At 34.9% G+C, this 21,205-nt stretch overlaps 1 protein-coding gene across 4 annotated transcripts in view; it reads right to left on the reverse strand.

Moving 5' to 3' along the window:
* Positions 1-21,205, reverse strand: part of AGL (amylo-alpha-1,6-glucosidase and 4-alpha-glucanotransferase) — a 97,455-nt gene that overhangs the window by 7,947 nt on the left and 68,303 nt on the right. For all 4 annotated transcript variants that reach the window (XM_070367618.1, XM_070367619.1, XM_070367617.1 and 1 more), the window contains exons 22-33: positions 20,929-21,065; positions 20,552-20,685; positions 19,482-19,657; positions 15,423-15,525; positions 13,049-13,274; positions 11,753-11,864; positions 7,431-7,566; positions 6,301-6,413; positions 5,265-5,476; positions 3,867-3,964; positions 1,806-1,893; positions 1,573-1,706 (exon numbers count right to left, since the gene is read on the reverse strand). In XM_070367618.1, the coding sequence (XP_070223719.1) occupies positions 1,573-1,706; positions 1,806-1,893; positions 3,867-3,964; positions 5,265-5,476; positions 6,301-6,413; positions 7,431-7,566; positions 11,753-11,864; positions 13,049-13,274; positions 15,423-15,525; positions 19,482-19,657; positions 20,552-20,685; positions 20,929-21,065 (1,669 nt within the window). The remainder of the gene's footprint in view (positions 1-1,572; positions 1,707-1,805; positions 1,894-3,866; positions 3,965-5,264; positions 5,477-6,300; positions 6,414-7,430; positions 7,567-11,752; positions 11,865-13,048; positions 13,275-15,422; positions 15,526-19,481; positions 19,658-20,551; positions 20,686-20,928; positions 21,066-21,205) is intronic.

Here is a 21,205-nt window from a genome sequence, read left to right on the forward strand (position 1 = left end):
AAGTGTGTTTTAATTTCATGGCTGCAGTCACCATCTGCAGCGATTTTGGAGCCCCCCAAAATAAAGTCTGTCACTGTTTCACTGTTTCCCCATCTATTTGCCATGAAGTGTTGGGACCAGATGCCATGATCTCAGTTTTCTGAATGTTGAGCTTTAAGCCAACTTTTTCACGCTCCTCTTTCACTTTCATCAAGAGGTTCTTTAGGTCTTCTTCACTTTCTGCCATAAGCATGGTGTCATCTGCATATCTGAGGTTATTGATATTTCTCCCGGCAATCTTGATTTCAGTGTGTGCTTCATCCAGCCCAGCATTTCTCATGATGTACTCTGCATAGAAGTTAAATAAGCAGGGTGATTATATACAGCCTTGACGGACTCCTTTCACGATTTGGAACCGGTCTGTTGCTCCATGTCCAGTTCTAACTGTTGCTTCCTGACCCACATACAGATTTTTCAAGAGGCAGGTCAGGTGGTCTGGTATTCCCGCCTCTTTAAGAATTTCCACAGTTTGCTGTGATCCACACAGTCAAAGGCTTTGGCACAGTCATTAAAGCAGAAGTAGATGTTTTTCTGGAACTCTCTTGCTTTTTCAATGATCCAATGGATGTTGGCAATTTGATCTCTGGTTCCTCTGCCTTTTCTAAATCCAGCTTGAACATCTGGAATTTCACGGTTCACGTTCTGTTGAAGACTGGCTTGGAGAATTTTGATCATTACTTTACTAGCATGTGAGAAGAGTGCAATTGTGTGGTAGTTTGAGCATTCTTTGGCATTGCCTTTCTTTGGGATTGGAATGAAAACTGACCTTTCCCAGTCCTGACGCCACTGCTGAGTTTTCCAAATTTGCTGGCATATTGAGTGCAGAACTTTCACAGCATCATCTGTTAGGATTTGAAGTAGCTCAACTGGAATTCCATCACCTTCACTAGCTTTGTTCTTAGTGATGCTTCCTAAGGCCACTTGACTTCGTATTCCAGGATGTCTGGCTCTAGGTGAGTGATCACGCCATCGTGATTATCTGGGTCATGAAGATCTTTTTTGTACAGTTCTTCTGTGTATTCTTGCCACCTCTTCTTAATATCTTCTGCTTCTGTTAGGTCCATACCATTTCTGTCCTTTATTGTGCACATCTTTGCATGAAATGTTCCTTTGGTATCTCTAATTTTCTTGAGGAGATCTCCTCTATTTCTTTGTACTGATCACTGAGGAAGGCTTTCTTATCTCTCCTTGCTATTCTTTGGAACTCTGCATTCAAATGGGTATATCTTTCCTTTTCGTTTCTCTTTTTTTCACAGCTATTTGTAAGGCCTCCTCAAGCAGCCATTTTGCTTTTTTGCATTTCTTTTTCTTGGGATGGTTTTGATCCCTGTCTCCTGTACAATGTCATGAGCCTCTGTCCATAGTTCTTTAGGCACTCTATCAGAGCTAATCCCTTGAATCTATTTGTCACTTCCACTATATAATCGTAAGGGATTTGATTTAGGTCATACCTGAATGGTTTTCCTTACTTTCTTCAATTTAAGTTTAAACACTAAACACTAGTTTCAGAAATTACATGCTCTGATGACTTACCTCTCAAGATGAACATAATGTCGAGAAAGGACATTTTTAACCAAAAATATAGTTTTTGCAGTAGTCTCTGGACCCATCAATCTGGAAAAGTACAATTTTGCACGAAGAAAATACCCAACAGGCCACAACCACTCCTGAAAAATTTAAAAGTGAAGAGAAAGGAGCTGTGAATATCTAAAATTCTTTGAAAAATAACAAATTGAAAACTCAAAGAAATAAAAAGAAATTCTTACAGGTCCTTGGTGGTAATTGAAACCTTTAGCAAGATTATAGTTGTCATTGTCTAAGGCATTGTCATAAGTTCCACAGTAAACCATATCACTGCAAAATGATTGAAATTTAGGTTAAAAAAAGATCAGACATTATATAAAAAGCATTAGAAAAATTTCCTAATGGAAAAGGTAAGAAATAATAAAATTATTTTATCTTCCAACCTATAGACTAAAGCTCATCATCCACCTAACCCTAAATTAGTATATACTGAGTTCAGAATGTGTTAGGGGATGATTAACAAATGCTTAATACCTAATACAAAAAATATAAAATATTCAGATATCTTGCTTCCAAAGAGACACTAAATATTGGTTAAAGTTAATTATTTCACTTGTGCTTAGTCGCTTAGTTGTAGTTGACTCTTTGCGACCCCATGGACTGTAGCCCGCCAGGCTCCTCTGTCTATGGAATTCTCCAGGCAAGAATACTGGAATGGGTAACCATTCCCTTCTTCAGCATTATCTTCTTGACCCAGGGATCGAATCTGGGTTTCCTGCATTGCAAGCGGATTCCTTACTGTCTGAGCCACAAGGGAAGCCCCTATACTTATAACAATTAAAATATACACATAATAATTTGAATTAGTGAACATTAATGATAAAGTTTTACCAATTATTATATATTGGAAAGGCTGTTTTTTAAACTTCTCCATTATTTTAAAATTAAGTAAAATTGGTAGATTACCAGATTATAAATAGCAACTTAATATAATTTACACATATTTACAAACTAAACAAAGTTACAAACACTGCAATATTTAATACAAGATAGTTATCTATACTCTCTTTAATTAAATTATTCCATTTTTTCTTTTAGTGAGATAGATAGACCTTATCACATAAGTATGTTTTTTCTGTGGGTTTTAGTTCTGACCAGTGGTTCTTACCACCTCTGAAAACATTGAGAATACTTTAGAATGCAGATAAGTTCACACATATAAAATTTTGCATCTCAAGAGTAAAATGAGTAAACAATACGTTAGGAAAAATCTACAAAGGTAAGGCTACAACAAAATGGGGATCGCTCACATATGAAACAGAAAGCAAATGATGATGGGCATCAAATTTTAAAGCAAAACAGTAGAAGGAAAATATAAACATCATTATAAACTCAAGAAAAAATAAAAATTGGAAAAGAAAAGAAATGAAAAATGAGATAAACATTTAATCATAGAAACAAAATTATTTATTGGCTTAAATAAAAACAGTGATGTAATTACTTAGAGAAAATGGAAAGGGTTCAGGGCGAGGTAACGACAGTTAAATCTGTCATCAAAAGAAGTGATGTGATCTGTCATCACAAGAAGTAAGCAAATAACATCTAATATTTAAAGGAATCAAGAAATAGCTACAAACACATACTATTTAGAATTATAGGAGGAACTACTAGGAGTAACAACTTCTAAAATATTGTCTCTGAGGAAACAATACATCTATGCTTCCAATGTTCATAATAATCATATATGACTTTTATGATCAGAAAAAATAGGCATTAGAAAATATTCATATGACACCTTAGTTTTATAAAGTCAAAATTATTTTATTGATTATTGAATTTAGGACAAGCCCACTTTGAACATTAATGATTATTGAAGATGTTGTTGGTGTTTAGTTGCTAAGTTGTGTCTGACTCTTTGTTTCCCCATGGACTGTAGCCCCCAGGCTCCTCTGTCCATGGGACTACTGGAGTGGGTTGGTGTCCTTCTCAGGGGATCTTCCTGACCCAGGGATCGGGGCTCACATCTCCTGCACTGGCAGGTGGGTTGTTTACCACTGAGCCAGTAGGGGAGCCCCTTAATGAAGATATAGAAGGTATTTTTCAAAATTCAGTTTGAATGCAACTTTAGAAATTTAATTGATAAGCAAAAATTATGACTTGATGAAATAAAATAGCAACACCATTCTTAACACCCATATTTTGACTTACTCTGAATTCACAGTTTTCATGCCAATATTAATATAATTAAGTATAATTATACATTAAATATAATATGAACTACATTCTTAATACTTATAACTTACTCTGGATCCAAAGTTTTCATGCCAAGAGGACCAAGCAATTTTTTTTCTGCAATCTCCAAGGCCTTCCATGCTTTTTGGGTAGTAAAGAGCTCAGGGGCCTAATGAGTGTTAACAAATATACAAACTTTTTGAGATCACAGAATTAGTGTCTACACACATTAGAAAAAAAAAAAACTATAAACCTGGAAAATAATGAAAACTTTAAAAATACAGTGCAGGTCCAGAAGATCGAGTGTAGATGTCTAATCAGACCTAATTCTATCAGGCTGACTCAGAAGCACTGATCTTGGCCTTAGAGGTTAGGAAAGCTGTTTGGGGTGATTGTTTTCTTGTGTCACTTTAAGAAAGTTTACTAGTTCCAAAAGGAAGTTGCCATAGCGCCAATGAAGGCAGAACACAAGATTTACATTATCTTCCTTTAAGTTCACCTGGAACTCATTTTTTGCTTTTAGTGTCATAATGAAACACAGAAGGATATGTACTGGAATAGCATGAGCACATTTGCTTGTGATATAGAGGAGGAGAGAAAGATGACTAAGTGACTAAAAATCCACATTAAATTTAAATGTTAAATAAAATCAATGCACACTGAACCAAAGCTACCTTTATGTACTTTTGTATTTTTTATTCTACTGTAATTAATAATACAATATTTAATACTCTTTTTGACAAGGTGGGAACATCCGGACACAGATGTTGAACACATACCTTCTCTGTTTTACTGTACTTTATTTTTAGACTAAAGTATAGATAAAAAAGGAGAGTCAAGCATTCTTGAGTAGACAGAACTAAATAGAGCAATACAACAACAGCAAAAAGCAGAATGTGAATTGAAGCTACTCATATTAGTTCATTAGTCCAGATGTTTCCAACTAGTGAGCCGAGGCGTGGCACAGGTGTGCTGAGAAACAGACGCCCTCAGCTTTCCCCACAGCCGGGTGGGGTCTGGGGCTCACTGAAGCGGGTGGATCTGGCAGCAACCTAATCCATTTCACCCAGTGTGTTGTACAAATATCATCATTTTCCTTTTTTAAAAATCATCATTTTCTATATGTTATGATGTAAAAACACTGAGAACTTCGTTAGTCATCACCCATTATTTTCTATTTTTTTACATCAAATGTTATAGTTAAGGGTGTTATGCTTTATTCATTAGAAAAGACCATATGGTCTATGACCATACCACTCTGAATGCACCTGATCTCCTCTGATCTCGGAAGCTAAGTAGGGTTGGGCCTGGTTAGTACATGGATGTGAGAAAAGACCATATAAAACTAGCTAGTAAATAACTCATTTTTAAACAAATTCAATGAATTTGAGAACAAATGAGAATAAAGAACTAAATAAACCCTATCATAACATTTTTGAAATTTGAAAAGAACAAAGCAAATCACTCACCACAACCATTGCTATGGTAAAATTAGGCCTGAGCTGGTAGTCACACCAAGGGCTTGATGCTCCATAGCTGTCTTTGTATATGCCCCGCTTGTGCACCAGGTTAGGATGCTTTTCATTGACATCTGAAGGGTCTTCTGACACATAAAATAACTTTTCAAAGTTCTCTTGTATTTTTCTGTTCCATTCATCATATGAGACTCTCACCAGCTTTCCTGAAACATTATAAAAGACCTGGCAGTTTTAAGCATTCAGAGAAACTCAAACATTTAATTAAAGCTGAAGAGTAATATTTAGTCAATAAATTATACACTTTTTTGGAAAGTGTCAGGGTCATTTGAAGGACACTAGCCAGAAATTAAAAATTATCTTTCACTGTATTATTGAAAAAGGATTAGACTCCAATAAATGATCCCAGATCATTTGTTTGGGTCACTCTTACTATTGATAAAATTATCTTTATTTAGCACTTGAAAGGAGGCTAGTCTGAATTGAGAGGTGCTAGAAATGTAAAATATATACTATATTTCTAAGACACAGTACCCCTCAAAAGAATGTAAAACAGTCATGAATAATTTCATAGTGATTACATGTTGAAATAATATTTGATATATACTAAGTTAATGAAAATATAATCATTAATTAATTTCACCTGTTTCTTTTAACTTTTTAAAATGTAGGTACTAGAAAATTTTAAATTACATATGTGGCTTAAATTATATTTCTAATTCACAGCACTGTTTCAGAAAAAAAAAAATGTAAAGATTTCATAACTGTTCACCAAAACTTGACCCGATCATAGTCATATCAAGGAAAAAAAATAAGTATGATGCTATTCATATGTCAGTTCAAAGTTGCTATAAAAATATAGTTAGTAATCAGGTTTGTTACAATTTTCATACTAGTAAATTAATGGTTTGTCTTTCCTTTTAATCTTAAGGGTTTTCTAATACTAGTTCATTGAGTCACATGATGATCATGTAGATTAAGCATACAGACAGTCATTGGATTTTCTTTGGAAACAAAAGAAATAGCTTACCATGTCGTTTCACTGTAACATAATGATAAGGAAAAATATTTTTTTGGGATAATTCCAGCAACCAACGAACAGCAGATTTACTCAGGCCCACAATTTCCACAGCAGATCCATCTCTAAAATTAAAAATAAATTTTATTCTGTACAATGAATAATTTAAGCACTATTTAAAGGGCATTCAAAAAATAATTTTCAAGAATTATATAACTAATATAAAAATGACTATAAAAATCCTTACTTTATAGGAAGTGTGTGGCATATATAAGAAATTTCTCCTTTTATTACTTTTGGATTGCTTAGCATCTTATTTTTAAAAAATTCTATGAAGTAGAATACAGATTATGGAGTAAAAGGAGATAGCTTCTGGAAAAAGGCAGAAGTAGGAATCAAAGAATATTGAGACAGAATTCCAGAGAAAAGATAGAAAATATAGGATATAGGACTAAAGAAAGCCAGAGAAGGTAAGCATCATAATTTCAAAGCTCATTTTTAAGGAAAATGAAAGGGAAGTTCAAGATCTAATAATTCGTCAAAATAAATAGGTTTTTAAAAAGAACATGCAAAATAAATAATGACAACTTCTATTCAACAATTTTTTTTGACATTTCTGATTGAAGATAAAATTTGGATAAGAAAATAGTTTCTTAGACTTTATACTGTAGTAAGAGCTTAAAATAATAAAGAGAAATGATGAGATAAAAGATTAAAAAATGAAGGGGAAAATATTTAGACAGTGAAAGGATTTCATAAAAGACAGGACAACTGGTTGTTTTCTGTATTTACAAGAGATAATAATAATGAAATATTTATAATAGTGAAAATACTTCAGGTTATAAAGAAATGTCTTAACCATGGGGATAATGAATCATAAAACTTTCCTTTGAGGTGCTTGTAGGGAATCAATCCATGAGAACATCCAGAAGAGAACAGATAGCTTTACCTGATTACATATCAAGAGGATTGTGTATGTGTATATTGGGGGAGAGAAAGGAGTACGGGGAAGGGGAAGTGGGAGGAAGGAAGGAAAATGTTGACTGATTTAAGAACACTTCATGGTTAATAGAATAAAAGATTCCACAAGTGTATCACTTTACAAATGATATCATTATATAAACACTATAAACAAACACTACCTTGGAGTGGCTGGGATTCCTTTGTTTCTAGCTCTGTCACTTTCTCCCATTTTATCCATCCAGGTACCGCAATTGAAGCGATTTCCTCCATAAACAAATCCTGTTTCTTCATCAACCCCTGCAGTAATATTAAAACCTAAAAAAAAATAAATCATTTATAAAATTTAAAAGGAATATAATAAATTAGGAAAATCACTCTGGAGATCAATTTGGTAATACCTTAAAAGTTGAAGATGTGCAACTCAAAACTACAATGAAGTATCATGTTATACCTGTCAGAACGGCTATCATCAAAAAGTCTACAAATAACAAATGTTGGAGAGGATGTGGATAAAAGGGTACCCATGTACAAATACTGGTGGGAAAGTAAATTGGTGCAGCCACTATATTTTTAATACACAAGATAGGTCATGTCATTCATGTTCAAAACTGTTCACTGGCTCATTTCAGTATGAAAATTCCTTAAAAAACTAAAAATAGAACTACCATATGATCCAGTAATTTCACTCCTGGATATATATCCAGAAAAGATGAAAACTATAATTCAAGAAGATACATATATTCAATTCAAGAAGATACCCTAATATTCATAGCAGCACTATTTACAATAGCCAAGACATGAAAACAACCTAAATGCCCACCAACAGATGAATGGATAAAGAAGACGTGGTGTATATATATATACAATGATCTACTTTAATATAAATTTGTTTGAGTACTGGTGAGATTGAATGCTTCCCTTATGTTTATTAATGGATGGCTGATGCACCTCCTTGGGCAGGCTCCTTTTACCTCCTGTTCCTATTTCCTCTATCATGAACTAGGAATAGAGGTACTAGTTTTTGGAAAATGTTTGTCAAGTGATACACAAAGGCAAAGAGCTTTTTAATTTATTTGATACTGAATAACTGGACAGTCAATGTTTAGTGACTAAATCTCTGAGATTTGGCCACAAAGTCATAAGAATGCACACAAAAAGGTACACAAGTCAAAATGACTATGAGTGAACAGGCTGTTTCAAATGCATAAAGTGAATAGAAAATCTGTCTTTGCACTTCCTGATGAGCTGCCAAAGTATTCCAGGCTACTGGTGCCCTTTCCATAATCAACCCTGGAGAAACTACAGAGAAGTACGTGTGAGGTACTGATGTGAGGAACTCACATAATGTTTGGGAGAAGCTAACGAAAACAGGTGAGACATGACCTGCCTCTTTGGACTTCTATTTTACCTTGGCTCTTAAAGCTGTTGTTTTACAACTTAAGAAGACTGCTACAGAGAACTGATAATCAAGGGAATATGAGCTTATTGGGAAAAGACAAACCTTCAATAGCAGAGGAGTCTAAAGACTAGATGAGAGAGGAGTTGAGTAACATATTTCACACGAAACAGAATTACTGTATCAATAGCACGCAATAAGCAAAACAAATATCCTCAAACATAAGCAAGAGACTATTAACATGAAGTAGGAACAAAAGACATTAAAAATGACTAAGTGGAGATGTTAGGCCTGGAATTTTTAATAGTTGAAATAAGGAAAACAGTAAAGTGATAATAAAGGGACTAAATAGTAGATGGATAGAGCTAAGAGTGAAATTAGTGAGATGGAAGACAAGATGGAAAAATTCTCCAGAGGCAGCAGGAGTGGTTAAAGGCAGACAACAGAAGAAAAGCTGTGGGGATAGAAATAAACAAGAAGATACCCAGACAAAAGTAGCCTCAGAAAGTGAAAAGAAATAGTAAATCTCAGATCAAAAGAGCTCATAGAGGACCACAGGAAGCAGATAAGAAAAGTTAGAGTAAAATCCCAAATTAAGACAAACAGATGGTTCTAAAACTTCAAAAAAGAAAGAGCAATCACTTCTAATAGAATGAAGTATAGGTCCATAAAACTTTCAATAGCTATACTGGAAGTAAGACATCAATAGAATAATATTTTCTAAAGCACTGAAGGAAAAAAGCATTTATGTCTAATCTGTCATTTAAATATGAGGGCATAATAAAAATACTGCCAGTCATTCAAGGTCTTGGTGGGTTTGACATGTAAACTGCTGTTGTTGTTCGGTTGGTAAATTGTGTCTGACATGCAAATTACAACTTTAAAAATACTCATACAGCAACAATAAAAATACTAACATAGCAACAATAAAAATAACTACAGCAAGACGCTGTAGTAGTAGGAATTGTTCTGAGGTTTTCATATACTAACATAAATAAATAAGCTCATTTGACTAATTCTAATAAGGAAAGAAATAAATGTTGGAGGATATAGTAACAGACAGGGGATGAAAACATGATCAAATTATACATCAAAGTTTATTGTTGCCTAAAAATAGCAATAACCAAGGAAAAGAAAAAGAAGAATAGTCACAACAATTCAAACTGAAATTTCACCTAGATAATATCAAACAGGGATTGGGGGAGAGGTGCATATACTAAGTTACTTAATCTGTTAGGGGTCAGTATAGATTTTAACAAGGAAATGAGTACAGACGTGAAAAATTAATACAGCTATAGGTCATAAAAACAAGAATCACAGGAACAAAAATAGAATGGATTAAAGTGGAATAAATAGTTTCTTTAAAAAATATCTGTAGAACGCAAAACCACACACAGTTAATAAAAGTCAATGTGAGAGATTATATTTGTGATATGAAGGTTGGGTAGGATTTCTGAAATAAAATATGGTGAAGGATATGACAGATAAGTTGGGAAAAGGTCTGTATAATTCTAAAATTAATGATGGACAAGTACTTAGAGTAAACAAAAAACTCCTGGTAAACAACATGAAAAATATCAGAATGCTAAAAGAAAGATGAATAAAGGTATAGAATAGGAACAAACAGTTTATAGAAAAGGAAACTTTCCAAAGACGCAATAAACATATGAGAAAATATTCAAATTTAATAAAAGGAGAATTACAAGTAAAAACAACTACATATGGTTTTATAACCATATTCAGCATTAGATAATGCCAAATGATGTTGGGCTTGGGGCTACATAAGAAGACACTTTGGTTGGTAATGGGAATAGAGACTGGTGCAGTAATTCTGGAAAAGAATGTGGTAGTGTTTAAACAAAGGGCATAAAAGTACAGTAGATATAGCTCTGATATACCAATGTTAACTGAAATAAGCCAGACATAAAAGGACAAAAATCATGTAATTCCATTTATTTGAGGTACCAAGAATAATCAAATTCACAGAGACAGAAAACAGATTAGCAATTTCCAGGAACTGAGGGGAGGAAAGAATGAGGAATTACTGTTAACTGGGTGGGAGTTTCAGTTTGGGATGACAAAAAGTTCTGGAGATGGATAGCAGTAATGGTTGAAAACAGTGTGAATATATTTAGAGTCACTGCACTATACACTTAAAGAAGGCTAAAATGATGTATTTTATGATAAAAATGGTAAACATGTATTTTACCACATACACTCAATAGTAAAAAAATCCAAGCAATCCAATTAGAAAAGGTATAAAACAGTTTTATCATCAAAAAAGGGGTAGGGATGGAAAATAAGCACATGAACAGATGTTCAATACTATTAATAGGAAAATGCAAATCCAAAACACAATATATAGCGGTCGATTTCTTTGGAAAGAATGATGCTAAAGCTGAAACTCCAGTACTTTGGCCACCTCATGCGAAGAGTTGACTCATTGGAAAAGACTCTGATGCTGGGAGGGATTGGGGGCAGGAGGAGAAGGGGACGACAGAGGATGAGATGGCTGGATGGCATCACCGACTTGATGGATGTGAGTCTGAGTGAACTCCGGGAGTTGGTGATGGACAGGGAGGCCTGGCGTGCTGCAATTCATGGGGTCGCAAAGAGTCGGACACAACTGAGCTACTGAACTGAACTGAACATGTCTACCAGAATAGCTAAAAATAAACAAAAAAACCCCTACCAAATTCTGGCAAGGATGTGGAGAAATGATCTGTCCAGTTTGCTGGTGGGAGTGCAAAATGTTACAACCACTTTAGAAAACAGTCTCAGTTCAGTTTTATCTTTCCTCCAGAAACTAAAACTAAGCTGGCAAGATCAGAAACTCTTAACCTTTTTCATTGTTATATTCTGAAGTATTATACACAAATAAAATACTTGTTGAATAAATGAACAATTTCAAGGTTTACTTTCATCTCATCAGTAAATCTTTATTATGTACCTAAAGTTATGTACCTTAATGGGACATCCCTGGTGGTCCAGCGGTTAAGACTCTGTACTCCCATTGCAGGGGGTGAGGGTTCAATTCCTGGTCAAGGAACTAGGATCCCACAGGCTGCACAGCGCGGCCAAAAAAAAAAAAAAAAAGTTATGTACCTTCATCCTTCATGTTCCGATCTATCTGTGGACCAGCATTCCTTTCTCGGAACTGTATGCCCTGCATGTGTCTTTGCATAGCTTCCTGTATTACTTCAAACAATGGTTGATCCTGTTTGAAACATGGATGTTACCTGTTAGAAATTACATTTTTCTTATCTTCTTCCAAATTCTACAACTGAAGTTTTGTGAAAACATGTATTTTCCCTTAAAAGAAGAAATAGGGATCAGGGGTGGGACTGGGGAAAGCAGCAGCCTTTATACATCATATAATACAGCAGACCTTTTGCATGTGAATATTTAACATATTGTAGTTTTAACTATAAATTTCTGTGACATGAAATAATCTGTAATTCTGCTGATACATGAAAAAGAATCTTGTGAGTTGTGATCTGTTAAACAGTTCAACTAATAAACAAATCCAGCTTATTATGTAGAAATCCGAGTTTTAAACTGGCATTGCTCCAATTCATCCACATACATAGCAATGGAGACAAATTATATACTAAAATGGTAATGCGCTTACATTAAAAAATTTGGGGACAAATATTCTTCAAACACTTCATGATATAAACATCATAGAGCTAGCCCTGAGGTAGCCTAGAAGCCCTCCACCCAAGTAAACTGTAACATAAATGCAGATCAGATGTGGCAAAAGTACAATATTCTGTACATTCTTGACTGGGGAAAGAACATACACAAATGTTTATTCATTCTGCACTGCACATAAGAGAAACTCTGAACTCCCTGGATTGGTAGCCAAGGTTCTCCACAATTTGGCCCCCACTTTCCAGAATCCCTTACTACCTGGCAGGTGCCCTACACAAAAAGCCAAACACTGGATGGAGCAGTATGTCCTAAGCTGTGCTTCAATCCACCCTGTGCTTTTATTATTCTTTTCATCTTTAATGCCTTCTCATAATTTCCCTCATCTCTGATGAAATCCTACTCACTTTTTGAGGTTAGTTTAGGTGAAATTTTAATTATTTTCTGTAGTCCTCCCTGATCCCACTAAGAGATCATCTCTCTTTCTTTTATGAGACTAAAAGAGGCACTTCCCATATATTTCTTTTTGCAATGATTATATTATTAATATATACACATGACCTCTTCTACCGTATTGCAAGCTCATCAGGTAAAGAATAAGTCATCTCTGCAGTCTCTCACAGTAGCAGCAGGTGCTAAATAAACACCAATATTTGAAGAATTGTAAGACTCAGATTCTTAATTACATGTACTTTTATATTAGAAAGTAAACTTATTCAGGAAAAAATTATTTTAAGAAATGATCTTTACCACTGTGCCGGCAGACAAAGGAACAGAATCATCTGCAGGATACATTCTGGAAACTGGGCAGTTGAGAATGTCCAGACCATTTGGAACCATTTTACAATAGTCCTGAATACACTGCAGCCACCACCACACAGCATCCCGGCAGTTGTATCTGGCGTGAGTTCCTTCACCCAGGAGATTAGGAATGAGGCCATGTCTCAGGGTACTAGCAAATGCTAAAATGATATTCCTAAAACAACAGAATTAGGTGAATCATTCGACATGAAAATCACTTAAAAAACTAAAGGCAAAAAAGTCACTTTGGGTGATCATTATTTTTTATTATTTTCTCTTATTTCTTTGTATTTTCATGCAGAAAGTGGTCATAATATAGAATAAGCACTGAATTAAAAGTCAGGAACCTTGATCCTTGCCTTGCCTTTTTCTCTAACAATCTGTATGACTTATCCTCTGGGAGAGATTTTTTCCATCTGTGGAGTTTGGGACCAGATGATTTTTAAGGTCCCTCATGACTCAAAAGAACAGGAATTTTATTATCTTGAATGGCAGATACCAAAAATAAAGCAAACACATAAGAAAATTAAAGGTAAACTGACCTTGAAAAACATAATTCATTTTCAAAAACTTGTAGAGAATATTTTATCTTTCAACATATTATTCTACCATCATATACCAAAAGGCAACTTTGTAAGATGGCTTTCTAAGAAGAGCATGAAACTGAGAATTAAGACTGAGATTTAAATCCTAGTGTTGCCATCTGTATAACCTTGGAAAAGTCATTTAAAGTTTTTTTTTTTTTGCTAAAACCATTTAGAAATTTAATTAATTCTGTGTATCCGGTAATACCTCTCTCTTAAATAATTGTGTAAAAGGAGCTTTTTTATTTTCTGCAGTACAGAAGTGTTAGTGTGGAGAGTGACACTTCCAATTAATAAAAGGTCAGAATACTAGCGATTTTAATTATCCAGAACATGTCATACACATGGAAGTTGAGTAAAAAGTCCTCTATCCATGAACATCTCTGCAGAGGGTGGAAGCAGAACTATCTGTGGTAGAGACAGCCATATGTCCACCAAAATGGCTTTCCTAAAGGTCCCAGTCAGATGATGGCATTCTCCAAGAAAAAAAAAAAAAACGTAACTGCATGGAACAGGAGTGTTTTCCCCAGGATCTCTTTCCCTTTCTGCCAGCTGACCGGAGAGACCCAGAGGTCCTGGAAGATTGTATATCATGCAGATAAAGGAGGCTATATCCCTTAACCACCATGTGGAAAACTGCCTCCTGAACACCCATATAGGATCAGAAAATCATAAATTTTGTTTATGAAAAGCCCTTGAAATTTAATGGCTTATAATTCATAGTAGTTAGCACTACTCTAACAAACGTATTATCTTCTGGGAAGTCTTCTAGATCGGGGTAGGCAAACTATTTTTCTGTAAAAGGCCAGACGTAAATATTTTAGGCTTTGTTGACCTTACACAGTGCGATCATGCATTCTTCTTCTTTCAATAATTCTTTAAAAAGGTAAAAACCATTCTTAGCTTACAGGTCATACAAAACAGGTGACATCAAAACAAAAATATAAAAACAAAATGCTTTTTTTGCTACAGGTTTTAACTTGTAGAGCAGTGATTTCAAACTTCAGTCTTAGGCCACTGGAAATCACTGAAGCCCCTGCAAAAACACAGATTTCCATCTGTCAACTCTGCCTTTCCACCTCCAGGTTTGGACTCAGGGAGTTCAGCACAGGGGCCAAGAATGTGCATTTCTAACAAGTTGTCAGATGATGGTAATACTGATTTATGGAACACTATACAACACTGCTGTGGAGCCTTTCTTTTCTACCTTTGATAAATTTATTTATAGTATTGTGACATAGAAAACATCGTTTTAAATCTAGAAAACATAAAACTGGAGGTTATGAGGTCTGCACTACAGAGAAGGAAACCTGATATTATAGTTCTCTTTACAGGACTCTGTCATTAGGGAAGAACAAAAAATGGAAGACCTTCCAGTTTTACCTAAAAGTCATTTGCACTCTTATACTTAATTCGGGCACAGACATTTCACTCTTTAGTGTGTGGTGTTTGTAACATGGTTATACAATTATTAGTTTTTCCTGAAATAAAGTAGCAAATGCTGAAGATAATCTGATCTGTAATGTGAAGTATTAGAATTTGGTAACTTCAAAGATTGTCACACCTTTGAAATTCTATGATCCCATTAAATGAACACACAACAAATAAAATAAAAATCACACCTCAGGAAAATGTGGCTACCTACCAAATGTTGAGAATAGATGAATAAGAAAGGCCTGAAGAGCACTGAAAAACACTAAGACATAAACTTGCATTGCAACTTTTTAAAGATTTCCTACCTGGCCTCCAAATAGCGTCCAGTAATCAGCAGTAGACCTCTAAGGGCAATAAAAGTATCCCTTCCCCAGCAGCGGAAAATACCAGCAGAGAAGTGAGGTAAGCCTAACAGAAAACACAGCAAAGTAATCTATTAACCTCAGTATACACAAGCCTACGAACTCCACGACTATAGGTTGAGCTGCTCTAAACTTTGGGGTTAAGGAGGAGGTGAAAAGAGTCTTCAAACTCTCTTAAAATTATCTGCAGAGTGTATGGTTATTCTTATGTCTACTTTTGTGTGATGAGGTTCCATAATCATATCTGATTCTTAAAGGAATCTGTCACTCAAAATAGACTAAGAACCAGTGCTATAGAGTGATGCTTATTTGAACCGGTTAGAATGTATGAGTTTTTAAAAATAGACTTTCTTTTAGCAAATTAAAGATAAAATCAGAGGTCAGATATTTAACACATGAAGAAACACTCAATATAGTAATAATGATATATTTTAAAAGGTTCTACCTGAAGTTTGAAGGCAACAAATTAATCTAAATATGGGATGATTACCTTAATGACAAATAATTACATGTTTATTGATCTACCACTCTAGGGTTATTACTTCATCACCAAATTTCCCATTAACTTAAAACCACTTAAAAGTGTCACAGTTCGTTAGAAACAACTTTTACAGGTGAAAACAAGGATTTCAGATGTTAAATCCCTTGAAAACTTTAGGTAACTACAGGCTTTATGCAGGAAGTAAAACAGAATGACCATAGATAAAATCTAAAATTTTACTTTTATATTTAGTTTGGTTTCTTATGAAATGTGAAAAGAAATACAATTGTTATATGTAACAATCAGCAGGAAAGTAAAGCAAAGGAAATTAGCATTTCACCATAAAACAAAACTGCGCTAAAGTATACATGTAACAAAAATTTCAGGGAAGAAAAACTCAGGTCATAAATAAAACGTTCACAGCATTCATTTATAACTATTTTCTAAACACTTAACACTATCTGACATTATTTTGTTTGTCTTCTGGTTTGTTGAGTGAATGTCCCTCCCCAGTGGAAAATATGACCCATGATAACAGAAACCTCATTAACCTTATTTGCCAAGTTATATCACTGAAAACTGTAACGTATATATCACTATGAAAATGTATTGGATGAAGGAAATAATTGGATTAATTATAAAATGTAAATTGAGAGGTGAGATAATTTGACTAAGGAAAAATATTGCCAATACTTTACAATTAAAGTTTCTGTTTGTTAGGTCTTCACCTTGGAGAAAGACATTATTTTCTTCAGTTAGGAAAGGATCAGAACTAAAGATAACATCAGACATTTCTTTCTATATTTTCTCCCAAATAGTGGTATAAAATTTCCCTAAACACTTTTATATTGTTCACACAGTTGACTTCCCAGGTGGTATAGTGGTAAAAATCTGCCTGCCAACTAGGAGATGCAGGTTTGATCCCTGGGTCAGGAAGATGCCCTGGAGAAGGAAATGGCAACCCATTCCAGTATTCTTGCCGGGAAAATTCCATGGACAGAGGAGCCTAGTGGGCTACAGTCCATGTGGTGGCAAGGAGTCAGACACTACTGAGCAACTGAGCACCAACATACATGGTTGACATACAGTTTATATATATGGTCGATGATGGTACTGATGACAGCAGCGAATACATATATATATATAGTACTCCATGTTGCACAGATTTCCTGGTACTTTAACCCACTTAACTGGAGAAGGCAATGGCATCCCACTCCAGTACTCTTGCCTGGAAAATCCCATGGAGAGAGGAGCCTGGTAGGCTGCAGTCCATGGGGTTGCTAAGACACTAAGTAACTTCACTTTCCCTTTTCACTTTCATGCACTGGAGAAGGAAATGGCAACCCACTCCAGTGTTCTTGCCTGGAGAATCCCAGGGATGGGGGAGCCTGGTGGGCTGCTGTCTATGGGGTTGCACAGTCAGACATGACTGAAGCGACTTAGCAGCAGCAGCAGCAGCAGCAGCAACCCACTTAACACTTGGCATAAAATATAAGTATAGACAGATCCAAGGGTAAGTTTGAGTTGGTATGCCCTGAATACAGGCACTCTTGTTAAAAAGTCAAAACTAAAACCTCTAGCATCCATGTGTGGAAATATTTGTATTCACTAAAACATTTTTTAAATTAATTAATTAACTTTATTTTTGGCTGTGCCGAGTCTTCAGTTGCTGCACAGGCTTTTCTCTAGTTGCAATGAGCAGGGACTATTCTCTAGTTGCGGTGTATGGGCTTCTCATTGCAGTGGCTTCTCTTGTTGCAGATCATGGGCTACAGGGCACGTGGGCTCCAGTAGTTCTGGCTCATGGGCTCTAGAGCTCAGGCTCAGTTGTGGCATATGGGCTTAGCTTCTTCGTGGCATGTGGGATCTTCGTGGACCAGGGATTCAATCTGTGTCTCCTGCACTGGCAGGCAGATTCCCAGGGAAGCCCTATATTAACTTTTCGACCTTTCAGAATATATGACTTACAGATCACACATCTTCTGAATAATTTCTACCTTGTCAATTAATGTATAAGTTTAAAATTATACACATATTTTGTATCACTGTTAGAAAAGGAAGGTATTCCTGGCCTTTGTATCATTTAAAAATGAAACCAAGAAATCTATCTGCAAATCCATATACAGTCCTATAATATGGAATATACAAAACTCTCCTTTAGCATGCTAGAAAGAAATACCAGAACTTCTATCCATATTTATAAACTATATTTTTAGTTTTTCTTTTTGTTTTATATTGTACATGATATGTAAACATACCAAGTATAATAGCGTATGAGTATATCATTTATGATCTCAATATATTTATTTTGGGAGTGTTTAACAACAGAACTGGATAATCAAAAATGTTGAGATCACTATTTTATATAATAGGCTTCTAAACAATAGGCTTTAAAATCAACTTCTGCATTTTTTCCACAATGTTCTTGTTCAGTTTTATGACCATCTGCCATGAATTCACGGGGGAAAGTACCAGAAGGATATAAAATAGTTGAGTGAAAATCTAAAACACAATTATATAATTAAAATATTCAGAAGGTTCATATAATCCTTCTAAGTGAAATGTTAATTTCTTTTTTAGTTGTTGGGTTCTAGTAGGTCATTTTTATAGGTTTGGCCACCTCATGCAAAGAGTTGACTCACTGGAAAAGACTAATGCTGGGAGGGATTGGGGCCAGGAGGAAAAGGCAACAACAGAGGATGAGATGGCTGGATGGCATCACAGACTTGATGGACATGAATCTGAGTGAACTCCGGGAGTTGGTGATGGGCAGGGAGGCCTGGCGTGCTGCAGTTCATGGGGTCGCAAAGAGTCGGACACAACTGAGTGACTGAACTGAATGCAAATTTAAGGGTAAACTGAGGCAATCACATAGACAATACTGTTCCTTTCATCCTGCAATTGGTATTTCTCAGTTTAGTTTGGAAGTTCTAAACTTCAGTGGACTCAAATATTAAATACTTTTTAGAAATAGCTTGAAATTTATTAAAAAGAAATCATAAGCCTATTTTGCTAAGAATTATACCTGTTACTTGATTTGGGTTTTAAATATACTTTCAGGAAAGATGCTAATGGAGTTGGAAGCATTTAATTACAATTAGACACATAATAAAAATTATTTAGCATTTGTTTTGTGTTTCGTAACTTGTTGAGGATCTTCACATGATCTCTTGGTAATTACAAGGCTATGTAAATTTTTTATATTGGGGAAAAAAAGTATAATGTAATGGGAAAGGTAGTAAAACAGATTTGATTGAAAAATGCAAAATGTTATGAGTTGGAAAAAATACACATGCAGAAGAAAGGGATTAACTGGCCACAATAAAAAGTGCACATAAATAAATGTCTGGTGCACAGTGATACTTAAATAGCACCGTTATTACTTTTATAAATGTATGCCTGTGAAATTTTACCAGTAACATAAAAGCTTGGAGAACATCATGAGTTTTTAAAAATAATCATTTCTTTATAATTTTCCTAATACTGACTTACACATTTTAATCTTGTACATAATTTCTTACCTGCAGCTAGAGACACACAACACTGCTCCTTCTCCCTTGTGATCTCATTCAGCCTGCATGGCACATCCGTAAGCGAAGGTGAAAGAAGTGGCAGAGAAGAGAATCTTCCTACTCCACACATTTGGACTGAACCCAAGGAAAGGTGTTTCACAAAGGTAGAACCATTCTGAACAAAGCTGCAACAAAGTTATAGAGTTCAAAGTGTTACGGGTAGAAATAAAAAATTTTTATTACTTATTCAAAAAAATTTATTAGGGTAAGAACACCTAATTTGAGAATCTACTTTTTTAAAGAGATTTTTAAGGGTACAATACCAATTGTTATTTACAGCCACAACGTTGTACATTAGATCTCAAAACTTACTCATTTTGCATACCTGAAATTTTATGCCTTATTGATTCAAAAAATTTTAGCAGTATTATTTTAGTTCTTTTTTTCTCTTCAAAAAGTTTCTCTATTCAAATGTATAGCAATGCTAAAATCAGTTAAACAGAATTTTAAATTTGGTAAAGGTTTCAGAACTGCCTTCATTTCACCCAGTATTGTATCTACCTAGCTGGCTTTAAAATGTTTACTGTAAAACAAATGGTAGAGTTGAAGTTTTATCCTTTCTGAAGTTATGCCCAAATTGCCTTGGCTGCTCATCACTGGTACATTCCAGCCTGTGGTTTCACCTCAGGGAAATTCACTAATAAAGGCATATTTCACTTATAACAATAGCAGAATATTTTTTCTCTTAATTAATAAAAAATTAGAAAAAAATAGTATGTGTAGATTTAAACAAATTTATCCATTAATTTAACAACTCGAGGTATAGAGATAACACCAAGCAATTAAAATTCCCCATCAACATGTTTTTTAGCTTTATAGAATAGATTTTAATATCTAAGTTTGTTTCTGTATGTTCCAGAATAAAGGATGTTAATACATTTTATGCCCACTTACTAACTTTTTCAGCTGTATGCATGCATGACAATTCCTGATGTTTTGGTCTTTTTAAGAGTGTATACACTGACTGTATGTGGCTTCTACACAAACATGCCTATCCACTCAATCTTTGCTGGGTATACCTTGACATTTGCTTCCATGCTACATCCAGAAGAGTGGTGTATGCACCGATTAATATAGCATCAAAGTAACACGGGATAAGGTAACGTGGGATCTGCTTCAGGTAGAAGAACATAGCCTGCAACCATTTACCAACCTGTTATAAAAATAATTTTAAAAGTTAACTTGGTGTGCTTATAGGCTTGGATTTAAAAGCTAAATCCAAACATTCCACTGTACTATCTAGCAATCTATTAACCAGATTTTCACTTATAAGAACTGAAAGATGATGCAGAAGAAAATGTTTCAGGTTAGAAAACAACATAAACGTATATGTTAATATACATTTCTTACTGTGCTCCTCACCTTTTATTTTTTTGGACAATATAGCTTTACTTACTTCAGCAATAGTTCCTGACCGTGAAATAAGTCGGTTACTGACATAGTCAATCATCCAGTCTCCAGATCTCAAATTATCACAGAAGGGATGCCCCAAGTCATTCTTTGGTCTTATTTCTGCCAATACGGACATTAATCCTGAAAATTCAGAGAAATATCATACCAATTTAATCACTGGCAGAGTAGTTTGCTCTCACAGCCTGGCAACCTGCTGCTAGTCTCCAGTGATTGATGGTGAATATACACACAGCTAGATACAAGAGCAGCATAAACCTCAG

Source organism: Bos mutus, chromosome 3 (assembly GCF_027580195.1).
Source record: "Bos mutus isolate GX-2022 chromosome 3, NWIPB_WYAK_1.1, whole genome shotgun sequence".
NCBI classification, from domain to species: domain Eukaryota; kingdom Metazoa; phylum Chordata; class Mammalia; order Artiodactyla; family Bovidae; genus Bos; species Bos mutus.